The sequence below is a fragment of the Rhea pennata genome, chromosome 2, assembly GCF_028389875.1.
Source record: "Rhea pennata isolate bPtePen1 chromosome 2, bPtePen1.pri, whole genome shotgun sequence".
Lineage (NCBI taxonomy): Eukaryota > Metazoa > Chordata > Aves > Rheiformes > Rheidae > Rhea > Rhea pennata.
The window spans coordinates 122,441,006-122,455,819 of record NC_084664.1 but is presented as its reverse complement, the minus strand read 5'-3'; the positions used below and the strand labels follow the sequence as shown (position 1 = coordinate 122,455,819).

At 34.2% G+C, this 14,814-nt stretch overlaps 1 protein-coding gene across 1 annotated transcript in view; it reads left to right on the top strand.

Annotated features, from left to right (window-relative positions):
* Positions 1 to 14,254, top strand: part of CRISPLD1 (cysteine rich secretory protein LCCL domain containing 1) — a 36,128-nt gene extending 21,874 nt beyond the window's left edge. Inside the window, exons 5-15 of the mRNA XM_062568176.1 lie at positions 372 to 487; positions 1,053 to 1,153; positions 2,299 to 2,478; positions 2,571 to 2,631; positions 2,765 to 2,831; positions 3,472 to 3,602; positions 4,515 to 4,558; positions 4,649 to 4,721; positions 6,849 to 6,924; positions 12,354 to 12,484; positions 14,135 to 14,254. Of these exons, the coding sequence (XP_062424160.1) occupies positions 372 to 487; positions 1,053 to 1,153; positions 2,299 to 2,478; positions 2,571 to 2,631; positions 2,765 to 2,831; positions 3,472 to 3,602; positions 4,515 to 4,558; positions 4,649 to 4,721; positions 6,849 to 6,924; positions 12,354 to 12,484; positions 14,135 to 14,186 (1,032 nt within the window). The 3' untranslated portion in view covers positions 14,187 to 14,254. The remainder of the gene's footprint in view (positions 1 to 371; positions 488 to 1,052; positions 1,154 to 2,298; positions 2,479 to 2,570; positions 2,632 to 2,764; positions 2,832 to 3,471; positions 3,603 to 4,514; positions 4,559 to 4,648; positions 4,722 to 6,848; positions 6,925 to 12,353; positions 12,485 to 14,134) is intronic.
* Positions 14,255 to 14,814: the final 560 nt, after the last annotated feature.

Genomic DNA, 14,814 nt, shown 5'->3' with positions numbered 1-14,814 from the left:
CCTAATTTTAAGGCACAGTTCATTAAGACGTTTAATTTTAAGAACAATTCCATGTTCTTATTTACCATTTTTCTTCTTTTCTCTTCTTTTCTCTTCTTTTCTCTTCTTTTCTCTTCTTTTCTTTTCTTTTCTTTTCTTTTCTTTTCTTTTCTTTTCTTTTCTTTTCTTTTCTTTTCTTTTCTTTTCTTTCCAACTTAATTGCCTGTTGTCAGTTGAAATAATGTTACTTATACCACAGTTATGTTTATAACAGAGGGGAATATAGCATCTCTTTTGTGATCTCAGTTTTATAAATTGAAGTTTTTAGACAGTTTTCGTTTTGTGTTGATCAGCTTTGGTTTTCACATGTCTTTCTCTTTCCTTTTCCATAGGTTGTTTGGGCTACGAGTAGCAGAATAGGTTGTGCAATTAATTTGTGTCATAACATGAACATCTGGGGACAGATTTGGCCAAAAGCAGTCTATCTTGTATGCAATTATTCTCCTAAGTAAGTAAGGTGACACCCAAAAATATCTTGAGGGGACAAAGTGCTTTATAATCCAGGAAATAATCCAAAAGAGAATTGGTCTGAGTTTTCTGGGTTTTGTACTGTTATAAAGTAAAGTATTGTTCCCAAGGCAACTTTGGCTGCACAAGTACTCTTGTGATTTTCTAGAGCTTCTGTTTTATTACCTGACTCTGTATTAGCATTCAACATCAGCGATCTTCATTGTAGTGTGATGTTTGTCCAGATAGTAAATGGAGCTCCTCATTGTAATTTTAAGGAATGTGTAAAATGAAACCTGTAATTAAGATCAAATTCTATAGGATATTCCATTTAGGAGAGTGAAGCCCTGTGCTCATGTAGTTGAAGAATTTAGTCTTGTGGTGTAATGCTGGTATAAAAAGATCTCACAGCAGCAGTACTTAGGTTTATTCTTCAAAGACTTTTCAATAGCTTTTTGCATTTGATTTATCAAAACAATATCCACTCATTTGCACCATTTATTTGTTCACATTGAATATTGTTTATTACTCATGTCTTTATTGTTTACTAATGCATTTTTTTTTAGAGGTAACTGGTGGGGTCATGCTCCTTATAAACCTGGTCGCCCCTGTTCTGCTTGTCCCCCTAGTTTCGGAGGAGGTTGCAGAGAAAACCTTTGTTACAGGGGTACGTACTATTTCAACAGTACAGCTGTAAGTGGTCAGAGAAGTGTAACCTTTTGCATTCTTCCTTCATTATACTTTAAGAGAGTGGAATAGAATGTATTATCTATGTGCCCAAAGAACTGGTAGGAACCTACTTTACTAAGAAGCAGTTTACTGCTTTACTATGCTTTACTATGAAGCACTTCACTTCATTTACTGAATTTATGTGCTGTCATACGTGAGGCTGAGCCTACCTGAAAGGAGTGGAGTATATTAAGCTCCTACTGATTTTAGTGGTAATTGAAAGCTTTTAGTACACAAAGGTGTAGACTTTGGCGGTATGCTATTTGTATCCTTTTCTGTAAATTATAGTTGAAGTCTATGCAGTGATTTGTTTATAGGGAAACATGTTAGTTCAGTGACATAGCCACATACATTACTATAATAAAAGTCAAGACAAGACCAGAAGGCATCATTAATTAAACAAAATATCAGCTGATTATTAATTCCCTACAATTTTCATGGTTTTATTCTTTCTTACTTCGTAGCATTGAAATGGACCATATTATGAAGCTGCTATTTCTTATTGTTTAATTTTTCTTACAAGTAACTTACCAGATTATTATTTTAATATTTCTTCATCTATTCATATGGACTGTAATAGTCCCACTTCTGTGGCCTTGTAGCTTCTTTAAGGTTAATCTCCTGTAGATTTAATGATGAGTATTTCCAGATCAATTACATGATGCTTGAATAAAAGACCCTCATTTCAGATGTACGTTTTTAGGAAATTGGCTCCTTTAATTATGAGTTAACTAGCAACTTTTTAAATCTCTTTCAACTGCTAATAGAAATAACAGCTTTGATCTATGGATTTTTCTGATGGCGTAAAGCAAATGCTAAAACAGGAGTGCTGGGAGCATTTTCGTACCTCAGTGGTGCTATCTGTGCTAGAAAAATTCTACCTTTGGTCGTCATTAGAAAGATACATGAGATGTATTATTAAGTTTGAGAGCTTCTTATGAAGCAGTTCCTTGCTTTCCTGTGCATATTCAACCACTATTTTATGAGAACAAAGCTGTGATACTAAAACAAGGGATTTACATTTCACAAAACTAAAATATCTTTTGCCTGAGAAGTTATTCTTTTGCCTGTTTTCTGAAACAGAGGGTTCAGAAAGGCTTTATTCTCCCCATGAACCAGAAGAGGAGACCAATGAGATTGAACGGCAGCGATCCAAAGCCCAGGATGCAACAGCACAAAGCCGGCCGAGGGCTCATTCACCTTCAGGCTCCACAGGCACTGATGACAGTGAGAAAAATGAAGTAATAAGCACACAGCAAATGTGTAAGGAATTTAGCTGATTTGCAAGTAGTCAAAAATCTTGAATTATGTAGTATCAAATTCATTACAGTGAAATTGCTTTTTGTTTATTTTAGCTCAGATTGTTTCATGTGAAGTAAGGCTAAGAGATCAGTGCAAAGGAACAACTTGCAATAGGTATGGTAAATTTTACTGTTGTCATCTTGAGATTGTTTTAAAAGGCTGTATTAGTATGTGAGCTGAAATATTTTCCATTTTTATAATCCAGCGCTGTATTTTTGTAAGACCAGGTTGTATTTTATTTTCCCAGGTATGAATGTCCTGCTGGCTGTTTGGATAGCAAAGCCAAAGTTATCGGAAGTGTACATTATGAAATGGTAAACATTTTTAATTGCATTTTTTTTTAGCAGTAGAATGTTTAATGAGATATCTTTTTTATTGGAATACTAGCTAAAATAATATTAAGAATGTATTTTGAAGAAACCAGCATTTACCAAAAACAAAATCTTACACCAAGTGTCTAAGGTTGCATCAGACTATCAAAGTTTACTTCTGTTCTGCATATGCTATCTGGCTGTACATCATACTTCTAATGGTTGCGCAGAAACAGAATTTGTGTTTCCAGATGTCCAGAGTTTAAGTAAAAAGAGAAATACAGCAATCTGTGGATATTATCATATATCCTTTAATCTTATCCTTTAATAAGACAGATCTGCTTGTATGATCTTAAGGCCTTACTGAAAATGTACAGTTCTATACCTATATTATGTTGTATCACTATGCAGAACTAAAAGAAAGTATCAGATATAACAGCTACAGTGAATGAGTCTGTTTTGTCTCTGAGTATGGCAGAATGATGTTTTCTTCAGTTGAGATAGTACCTATCCTGACCACATCAAACTAGATTTAATGCCAGAAGCTTATCACTGTATGTAAAAAACTGTTTTTTTCACATTAAATTACAATGGAAAATAGTATTTTGCCTGCTATGGAATTGTTTTCCCCTCTGCTTTTCAGCAATCCAGTATTTGTAAAGCTGCCATCCATTACGGCATCCTGGACAATGAAGGTGGTTGGGTTGATGTCACTAGGCAAGGAAGGAAAAATTACTTCATCAAATCTTACAGAAATGGCATTCAATCAATTGGGTAAGTTTCTTTAAAAGTACAATATATGAAAAGTTCTGCACCCATTTCTTTTTTATTTCTCAAAAAATATATCACAATAAGAATGTTTTGCCCTTTTTATCACAAAGAATGTGAAAATACTATGAAAAGACATGTTGAAATACAGGTATTGTATCTATTTTGAAGGTTTAGCCACTGTTTAATGGCATATAGAAAAGTGACAGAATAATCAAGGAAAAGGAGATGAAATAATTTGCTAAGTCCCTTGGGCAGTAAATTAGTATTTATAGTTAAACAATCTCAGTATTTTAAGAATTCCGTTAATTCAGTTAATTATAAATTCATAGATGTATAAAAATAGTGCATACTGATATTAAATCAGGTTGTTTTAATTATTTTGGACAAAGCTGATAATATTTTCAGGGTTGGCCCATATACACACTAATCTATGACAATAAAATGACAAAGTAGTGATCTTACAAATATGTTCTTAGAAGTGCTCTCATACTGTCCATACAAGCAATGTGAACAAAGTATAAAATACACATGGTCATATAAGCATTTGATAATTTGATTAGAAGACACGATTTACGTATGATGTCTTACTCAAGTATTTTGCACAACTTCTGCATTTGCCAGTGATGATGGAGTAATATCAAAGACTTTGGAAGCTTCATTTGGAGACGTATCATAGTGTTCAGGTGCTTGCTTGAAGTGCTCTTGTAACTGTTGCTGATGAAAGCAGATGCAAATACTTGTTGATAGGCTAAAAGAAAAACAAGAAAAGAATAACAGTGGAGAATACCTACTATTGCCATTCATAATTATCCATTGATAAGACAACATCAATATTAGCATTCACAAATCTCATATATTACTGTTATCTACAAACTATGCTCTAGCCCATTAACTAGTTCTCTTATTTTTTCTCAGCAAATACCAGTCTGCTAATTCTTTCACAGTCTCTAAAGTAACAGGTTAGTGTTTATTTCTTATAATTTTAGTATTACTTTGAATTTTTTTCCCAAATAGCTCACATTTATTGGTTTCTGTTTTCCTGTCTTCAGTTCAAGCTATCACGTGTGAAACAACAGTGGAACAATTGTGCCCGTTTCAAAAACCAGCCTCACACTGTCCAAGGTAAAATTCTTTAAATATTCTATTAATTTGAAGTGCTGCCATATTTTCTGTCAGAGTTACTGGTTAACTCTAGCTGTCGTTGACAAAGATGATTAGTACCTGCGCAGATCTTTAAAAACTAAACGAGAAATGTTTTACTGACATTTAAGTCTTTGATCTAAGCGGAAGGCCAAGTAGATAAAGATGATCTACCTATAAAGATCTTTGGCATATCATAGGGAAATAGTCATTGGTTAGAGTAAGACTGCAAAGAAAGATGCATTTTTCTGTTTCATTGTGTACTACTACACCTATGTATCTTTGGTACAATGCACTTGACTTCAGTTTATCCATCTGTAAAACACATGTAATAAAAGGAATAGATAGAGACTTTTGTCATAGAAGTAACCAAATTGTTTGGGTGTTTTGCTTTTCCAAAAAAATAAAAGTAGATTGTTAAAGTAGGATGTGATCTACATGTCAGTTAGTAGCTTTCAGTTAAATGTGTGTGCCGTTTCTTTGAAGCCTACATTTCCACTCATCGAAAGAAGCCTGTGCCTCAATATTTTGAGGAAGGAAATCAGTAACAGTTCTTAAAGCCATAGATGAGTCAAAGGTAAATACACTGTAGCATGATTTACCGCAAGTTAAGCTGGAGATATCCACAGGAGTACTTTCATAGCAATCCTACAGCCAATACAGGAAGGAAGCACAAAGCAGAACTGCTAGGAAAACATCCCTTCATGTAGCACTTGGGTCCGTGGACTTGTTTGGTGTTTGGCTATGACTCCTGGTTTTCTGGATGGAAGATGTGTAGAAATAAATGAAGGAGTGGAATGCAGGAATGGATGGATAAATTTCCATGCTTCTGCCTCCTTTAATTTTCTATTTCATTATTAAAAACTAGAACTAGCTTCATTAAGAGAGAAATAGCACCTGTTTTTAAGAAAATTGGAAAAAATACATTAAAAAACACTGATTAATTCTGATGTATCAGATTAAAGAACTTCACGGCAGTAGTGACCCATTCAAGGCTCTGCCTGCAATTCTGAAAGTGTAGTCTCAAGTGTTACAAGCAGTAGTCAGTTAAGGCATTGATTGTACAACCTCATTTTTGCTTCTCATGTCCTAATCATAAATCAGCAGCTCTTCAAAGGCCTGTCTGACGTCATACTTCCTTTGGACAAAAATCTCACTCAGCTGCATCCAGCCTGTTTTGATTGCCCATCTGATAACACTGTAGCATGCCTGAGGGCTATGGTGTGCCAGATATCAAACCAGAAGGGGAATTGTGTCCCAGGGAAGAATGCTTGTCCAGGGCAGTCCATGTGGGATTGTGCCAAAGCCATCAAGACATGATCATTTTTACACTCTCAGAGTAGATTTGGTGCTTTAGTGGCATTTCCTTGTTGTACCGTACCATAATTAACAAATAAGATGCTTGTCACCTATACTAGTGTTAGCTTCCGGATGTTGCAGTGCATTTTAGAGCTGAGGCAGCATGAACCACAGAGAGTTTTTCTCACAGAAGGTTAATAGAAAGGGCCTAAGTAAAGATGGTCTTCCTCTCGGTAGCTCTTTGGTGTCCTAGAATGAGCTAAGATTCCTAGAATCACCTAGGAGATGTTCCTAAAGTTTTCATTTTAGCCACAAATATCAACTACTCACCCTCATTATTACTAAATTGGCTTGCATCAGCATCTTCATCAACATTGGCTTGGTCATCAGCATCATAACAGGCCAGGCCTCAACCAGATTTTTTTTTTCCTAAGAAAGGTATTAATCTGTACAGGTTAGATAGGATGAGGCAGAAACAGCTGATAATACAACGATGTGACCAGTCTCTCTTCCCACTGACTTTTCTACTGGACCTCACATGTATAGAACAAGGAGACCACCTGGTATTCCAAGGAAAAGAAGACAACCAGACCCACAGAGATGTGTTCTCATGTACCTTGCTTGAACCTCAGTTTATGTCAGCAATGCTTTTTGCCCATGGTAGCAAAGACTCAAAGGCTGATCAGTATGGACCATCTGTATGTGTCATCAATTAGATTTATACTCAGTAATGCTGGTGTTGAATATGATATAGTAATACTGTAATAATCATTTTTCATAACTATATGTGCTTTATTTTCAATATCACAGGGTGTATTGTCCTCACAACTGTATGCAGGCAAATCCACATTATGCTCGTGTAATTGGAACACGAATTTATTCTGATGTAAGTAATGTGATTTACATTGTATAATGAAATACAAAATCCTATGAAAAGATATAAAATAAAGATAATAAGATGTAACATAAATCTGTAATCTTTCTCCATACACTAACTTTTTAAACCAAAAATCAATCAAAAATCAAGATATACTAACAATCTTTTTAGAAATTCTTCATTTTTAGAGGATCTCATTTAAATTAGTAATACTCAACTGCTGAAGATATGGAAACTTATTTGGAAGCTCAAGGTAGACTTCAATAGGATCCATATTTTCAATTTTTGATCAAAATTCCCACTGAGTTGCTCAGTATTGGCAATACTTAAATCCTTGGTTCACCTTGCCCTGTTGCAGCCATAACTTATCTCAGGATTAAACTAACCAAAAAATTACTCAGAAGATAAACGTCCGTAGTCTCATTATGCTTATTTCTTATGTAGAAGTAACTATGTAGATAGTTATATATTTGTAGAAGAATTTTGATATATTTGTTTAAATTATCTGACATTGTCTTATTTCTTTAACAGACTGATCCAACTTTTTTGTCATTCTGTTGTTTAGTCAACTTTTTTCCTGCATTACTGTCCTTTCTACATCATTTTTAGTTCTGTAGTGGATGGAAATAACTAAATGATCTTTTTTTTTATGCCTCTCTTTTGTCATCTCCTTATTGAGAGGACACTTTTGTTTTGATGTCCTGAATGGATGATTCCACAAAGCAGATAGAATTTTTGTGATTTTCCTGCAAATTCTTTTGGCTTAAATACACATGTGTATGTATGTAGATATATATTATGTATATGTATATGACTACTTCCGCGAATGTTTAGGCCACATTCATTCATGTTATGAACAAGAATTTGCTTGCACAAATATTCATAAAAAGTAAATAAACATTAACAAATTTTAAAACTGATACAAAAAGATATGTTAACAAAACCATTTTTGCAGTATTCATGAGATTTTAGTCAAACATTTCCTTTCCTAGCTATTTGCCTGATCAGCCATTTATTCTTAAAATAATTTAATACTTTACTGCTTTTTGTCTTCTCTATGTTACTGAAAAACAGTGTCCTCTGATTCATCACACAATTTTTACTTTTTTTTATCCCATTCCTTTTTTATTCGAGATTGCCGCAAGTATTCCTAACTCAACTGAATCAAAAACCCCGTTATTTCATCCTCTGTTCTTGCAGTCTCTTAGCTATTGTCTCTTTGTCTGAGGCAGATAAATCAGAGCTGTAGTTCATATAGCCAGTGTCTATAAATGTTTGTGTGTGCAGTTTTCATGTAACACCCATCCTCCCCCTCCCCCCATAGATTGTCTTTTTTGTTGATCTCTTTTGTTTCTCTTGACTTGAGGTAGATTGCAAGGTCTTTAAAACAAAAATATGGCCTTGTTCTATGTGTGTAGTACAAGGAGGTCCTTTCTTGAATAACATTATTATGATATAAATAAGAACTGTAGTAAATGTCACTGTCGGAAGACAAAAGTACAAATTACTCATTCTTCTTATGGTCCAAAGACATTGCCATCTCTGTGCTTTGTGTCCCTGCTGGCCTGGCTGCTAATAGTTTCCACATGGCAATACTTTGTCCTATTGGGAGGCTAAGGAAAAAAAGAGATTTCCTGCTTTCCTGTACTGAGGATTTGGCACCACTTTTCAACTTTGGTTAATCCAATTTGTCTAAAACTTACTGAATCTTATTTCTGGAAATTCAGTATTATGTCATGCCAATGAGTATTTTAATAATATTTGTATTTTTAAAACTCTTTAGCATCAACTCATTATTGAAATAAAGTAAAAAAAAATGTTGAGAAATGAATCAAATTAGATTTGATGTGATTGTCAGAGCTCCCTTGGAGATGATCTTGCAGAATCTGCCTATATGGATGTTATTCATTGTTTTTGCTCTTAGTCCCTGGATTGTGGAGATGCCAGAATAAACATATTTACATAACAAAATGAGTATTTTTGAATAGCTAAAGTTAAGTTAAAAATAAGTTAAAAATTCTTCCACTTATAGAATTATTTGATAAAAAAAAAGTTTTATTTTAGTGGACACACCTTAGATGTGCATATGGCACAAGAATTTTGTTACCACATTCCAGTTACCTTATAAAAATTTGGAGAGAGTTTAAGTTTTTTATTTATCTTGTTGTTTTCACAGTAGGTGACATTTTAACAAAGACAATCTCTTATAAAAACAGTGAATCTAAGTTATGAGGACTAATTGAGCAATTCTTTAAAAAATTGAACTACTCCTTTTGACTCGTACAGGTCAGCCTACATCTTTTGTCTCTAGAATTTGATGGAGTTCGTATTGTCTGAGGATTTTGACTATACTAATCTTTGTTTTAATAACCATATATGGAGGTATTTCCCTAATTCATAATTCTCTGCTGTAGTAAATTGTAAACATTGTGATAGGAGCAGAACTGTTAAGTAGTTCTATGGTCCAGTCATACTGTGGGAGAGAGGTTTGTGGTTAAAATGCCTTTGCAGATAATGCTATGCTATGGTAGATATTTGGTATTTTGCTGAGTAGCTGAAGAAGGAAAATAATTAAGCAGCTTGGTATTCAGATGCTATGACCTGTTAAATAGTAACAAATTTCAGAGGGTTCACAGCACAGCAATAAAGCAGGGTCATATAATGCTGTATGAAATGTTTATGTTAACTTAAAAAATAATGCTTTGTGTATCCTTCATAGTGTGTTCATGAAAATTAAAGAAACAAACACAAGTCTCTGGCAAAGACTTCCAAGGACTATTACAAGATTACTAATATAAATTTAACTTACAAATACTGTGCTGAAATTGAAGATAGACATAGGTGTGAAATTATGATTCTGCTTAAATTAATGGGAGTTTCACCATAACACTTTAGTTCAAGGGACTGTGAGCAGCTGCTTTAAGATCCTTAGGAGCAGGCAATGTTACTGCATTCTGATTCCATTTAGACAAAGAACTCCAAGCTAAGAGAAGTTTATGAAAACTGAAAACAGATAATATTTTCTAAAAGTTAATTAATATTTACTATTTTATACTCATATTTAATTCTTCACATATTTAAACAGAATGCACATTTATGCTACATGCTTATCCACAAAGCAGCATCAGAATGCCAGTTTATTTTTCATCTGAAAACAATCTGCGAGTTGACATTGGCAGCCCCATTCCTCTGTGACTTCTACCATTTCATTCCATAAAAGCCTCTTGCATTTAGCTTTAAGATGTTGCACAATAGCTTCACCATCATACTTTGGAGGTCTAACAGCCAGTTGTGGTACCAACCCTTCCAAATGGTCTGTCTTTTATTGGAAGTAAGTTTCTAACAAGCAGTCAGTCTCTTCTGTCAAATCCTCCAACCTTCTGCTTTCTTTTTTACTTAACCAAAAGCTTCCTAATAACATTGGAACAACCAATATCTTAGCTACCCTCAGCTGTAGTTATGAAGGTATCTGTCTCTATAATGACTTATAGAAAATGTAGGTGTAGCCTATCGGCTACAATTACAGAGGTGACAAACTATAATCCTTCTCCTCCTGAACTGTAACTCTAGCATCTGTTTTCGTTTCTCCAGTATTAGTGAAAAACTGAGTTGCTACTATATTATAATAATAGTAATTAATAGTGGTCTTCTCATTCATCACTGTAGTTAATTGCTTGTAAATAATCTATACCTCTTATCTTTTGTTTCTTTAGACTATACAGCATGTGTTACAGAGGCCTTCTCTTTTTTCCTTGTGTATTTAAAATTGCACACAGTCTGGTCTGTAGGTATGCCCATGATATGAATACATAAAAGTCACTATAACCCTAAAAATAAGGAGGCTGCTGGTGTTAAGAATATAGCAAAAGTCTTGCAGCCTTGGGGGGAGGAGGAGAAAAGTACTGATGAGCATAAACTTTATCCCTTCTGGCGTGTTCAAAAACTGTAGCCAGCAGGGTGAAGGGAAAAACTCAAAAGGGCCTTTGCTAAAAAGTCTTTGCATAAATATTTTCAAACTTTTACTCTCAGAAATACTGTAATATTAAAATACAGACTATGTAACAGTAACAGTGAAACTGACAACTTCTGTGGTTGCAATAAGAGTAGGAAAATAATTGCTATTTTAAATTCCTGATTTTATATAGCATTGAGATTACAAAATAGCTACAGTTACAGATAGAAATTGTTCCAATTATAACTGGATGAAATGCAACTCCTGTTTAAATAGTGGTCTGTGTGACCAGCTATTGATATTTATACTGGCTACGTTTTAAGGTTGGTCGAGGAGAAACCTATTGCAGTGAAGACTTTTTTTTTCCACAAAACTTGGTTATAAGTGGAGATTCACTGTAGCCTGAGCTACGTTTTGCAGGGCTGTGTACTGAAACAGTTTGGGACCCACAGTCTGCAGTATCTAAGCAGTCTCATTCTTCTGGCAAGCTTTAATAACGCTAAAAGAGTGGTAGAGGGTCACAAGTTTCTACCAGTTATTTAAATCAACATTACTGAGATTGTAACTGAGCCATTCTTCTGTTCATATTATTTATGCTACATAGTTTCATGAGAAATGAATGCTGGGAGAATGTAGGTTTTATTCAGATGAAACTCCTGTTAATCTCATGGAGAATTTGTTCTATCTGAAGTTTGTAGAAGTAGCCCTGATATAAAAGTTCTTCTTTAGAAGTAGTTGGAGAATCTTCACCTTCTCTGACTCTTAACTCTCTTAACTCTCACTCTGAGCTAAGGAGCTAAAGCCATTAATCAGCTGTCACAGCTAAGGAATGATTTTAGACCTCTTCTGTTTGATGCTCATGTTTATACCTTTAACCTCCTTACTTTTTAATATTTGCCTGTGCCTACCTAGGAAATTGTGATGTTTGCATCAAATATGGATCATTTCACTGCTATTTGAGGGTTTTTGTGGAATTATTGCAGTCTGTTCTGCAAGAAGGTATCCCTTTGGGGCAGGACTCTTACTAGAAAAGTACGATGGCAGTGTGCATTTACTGCTCTACTGTTTGACTCTCGGTGGAGGATAAACTCTATTTCCTGATCTGTGGGACAATGATTCATGGGATTTAGATTTGGCTTTCACTGCCTTTCTGCCACTGAAGAATTGAGAGCTGATAGAGCCTCTTGTTTTAAAAAAATTCAAAAATTTGAACTTTCTCTTGATTCTTAAACTAAAATAAACTGAAATAAATGATTTTTGATCCAGGCTGCAAAAGATCTCTGAAGACACAGTGGCTGAATTTCCTATACACTGGCCTAATTCCTATGAAACTGATGTAAATACTACAAAGCATAACATATTTATTGTATGATTAATTTTACAAAGTTTCTAGAATCTGGGTTAAACATCTCTGTTAGTTTTCTTCTAGCCAGTTTTGAAAAAAAAATGATGAATATAAACTAAATCTCTCCTCATTCTTTCTTAGATGTCCAGTATCTGCCGGGCAGCAGTACACGCTGGTGTAGTCCGCAACCAAGGTGGTTATGTTGACGTTATGCCAGTAGACAAACGAAAGGTGTACATTGCTTCCTTTCAAAATGGGATATTTTCAGAAAGGTACAGAGCCCATTTTAACAGATTACTGTTTACTTTTCATGTCAATAAGATCACCATCTTTAAAAGGTCTCACATGGTGTCTGTTTGTACCTGAGCAATACTAGAAACCAAATAGGCCAAACAGGCCAGCATGGGTGATTTACAGAGCTTGTGTAACAGCTGCAGTCACGTGGGAGAAGGGTGGTACCAGAGCAGCTTGTCTCCTCTAAGCTTGTAAACCATTACTCTAAAAAGCTGCTTATGAAATAAAATAACCCCTTTGTTTATTTTGCTGATTCTATTGCAACTAACAAAATATTTGATAAGAAAATTGCCTTTACTTTCTTTGGGATTCTTTTTTCTTTAACTAGCATCAGTGATTTCTTTCTGCTGAGTTGGAGGGTCCACAACAGACCAGTGCTTGTAACTGGTCCCAAGTACATCAGTTTGTTCATTATCGATTTACATAGTATTGAACCTGTGAGCCTGGTTCATACATGATGTTCACAAAACATTTAGGCACATTTTTTTCACTTCTGTTTGTTTTTTAAATAGTTTGGTTTTAACAGTGCTTTTTTCTGAAACACATGGAGGTGCTGTGGAAGTTCATTGAAATTATACTCAGTTCTTTAGAGAACTTGTTAGTGAGAAAAGAATAGAGGGTTCGAGGGTTTTTTTCATATTTTTAATAACAGTGTGTGATGATGCCCTTTTTCCTCACAAACTTTACAAAAAAAATGGAAACTTGTAAAATACAGCTTTTATTTGTCTAACATTAATTACTTCATTTACACATTTTTGGCTTTTTTCCCCATGACCATCCAGTTTCCCCATGACGATTTAGTTTCCCTCAGAAAGAATTCTTCCTTACAGCTACTTTTGTTCTCCATCTAAATCTCCTCACTGAGCAGGGAAGTAGCCAGAAAAAGTGTTGAATGAATATTTAAACTTTACAGTCTTGGTGAGGTTTAAAAGATCAGTGGTTTGGAGAGCAGTCCTACATAAGTTTTGTGTGAAGCCGAAGGTGATGCATTGTAGTACAGTTGCCAACTTACTCTATTGAAAGTTGCATCCTTTCTAACTCTCACTTGCATTTCCCTTTCCTTCTCAGATATGCCTCATGTAGGATTTCTGAAGGGGAAAGGGGGAAAACCATGAGACCATTAAAAGTGACATGTTAGTTCAGTTTATAGGACATGACACCCTTCTTTTCAAGATGCTTCATCACAGTTGCTTTTCCTGTTTGCTTTGTTTTGAAGTTATTTATCAATTTAGAAAGTTATCAATATTTTAAATGCATTCCCTTTGCTTTTATAAAATATTGTTTCTCTTTTAGAAATTTGTCCAGCATATAGACAACTATGCACAAGCAATCTGTTAGGTCAGCAGGTTAGATGTCTATATAGTTATTAAAATGATGAATGTAAGATGTATGTGTTGTATGTTTTTTGTTTTCCTTTTTTCCTAAAAGCTTTTTTAAAGATTTCTTTTTAATTTTTATTTTTAATAGTTTTTTCTTTTGGTTACAACTTTTTGAAGTTTCTTAGGTAAAGTTATGTGTAGTCTCACAAGAGTCACAGGACTGTTAGAGTTGTATTTAACAGTTCAGAAAAGTTGTCATTGGAGTGTTGTGGTCTTAAAAATAACACCAGGAACGTTTTTGTGTTTCAGTTTACAGAATCCTCCAGGAAGCAAGGCATTCAGAGTGTTCGCTGTTGTTTGAGTCTAGTAAGTAAAATGTTTAACAGGCAAACAAAACCAGAGTGCATAGAAGAGAATAATAAAGGTCATTTCTTATAATTCCTAAAATTTGTATAAAAGTGTAACATTATTGTACAGAAGATACCTACTGCTTTCCACCAAAAAGTTTAAATTGCATATATATCTTAATGAAGAAATCTGTAAAAGTAAACATGGGAGAAAAAGTAATTTGAAAATCTATGATGGTATATAACAATATTTTGAATCCTGTGTTAAATATTGCTATATTTTCTTAGCATTTACTCCTATATAATTAATTTGAAGCTCATAAATGTTCTTTATTTTCTTCATCTGAACATATTATTGTATGGTGCTTCATATATGCCACTAACAATAATCTTAAAACTATACCATAGGGAGGCCTGAGTTTTTGTTTCCAATGTACATAAAAGAAGCCATCCCAATAATTCAATATAATAAATCATGCCTTAAAGTAAAAATATATATATATTAATTTTTATGATTTAAAGTAGCATTAGCCATGCAAACATAAATGAAGAGTTAGACTGTTTTCAATTTCATGCTAATCATAACAAGTACACATACCTATTTTTGAATAAAATGGAAAATGTGGAGAAGTCCTGGGTCAT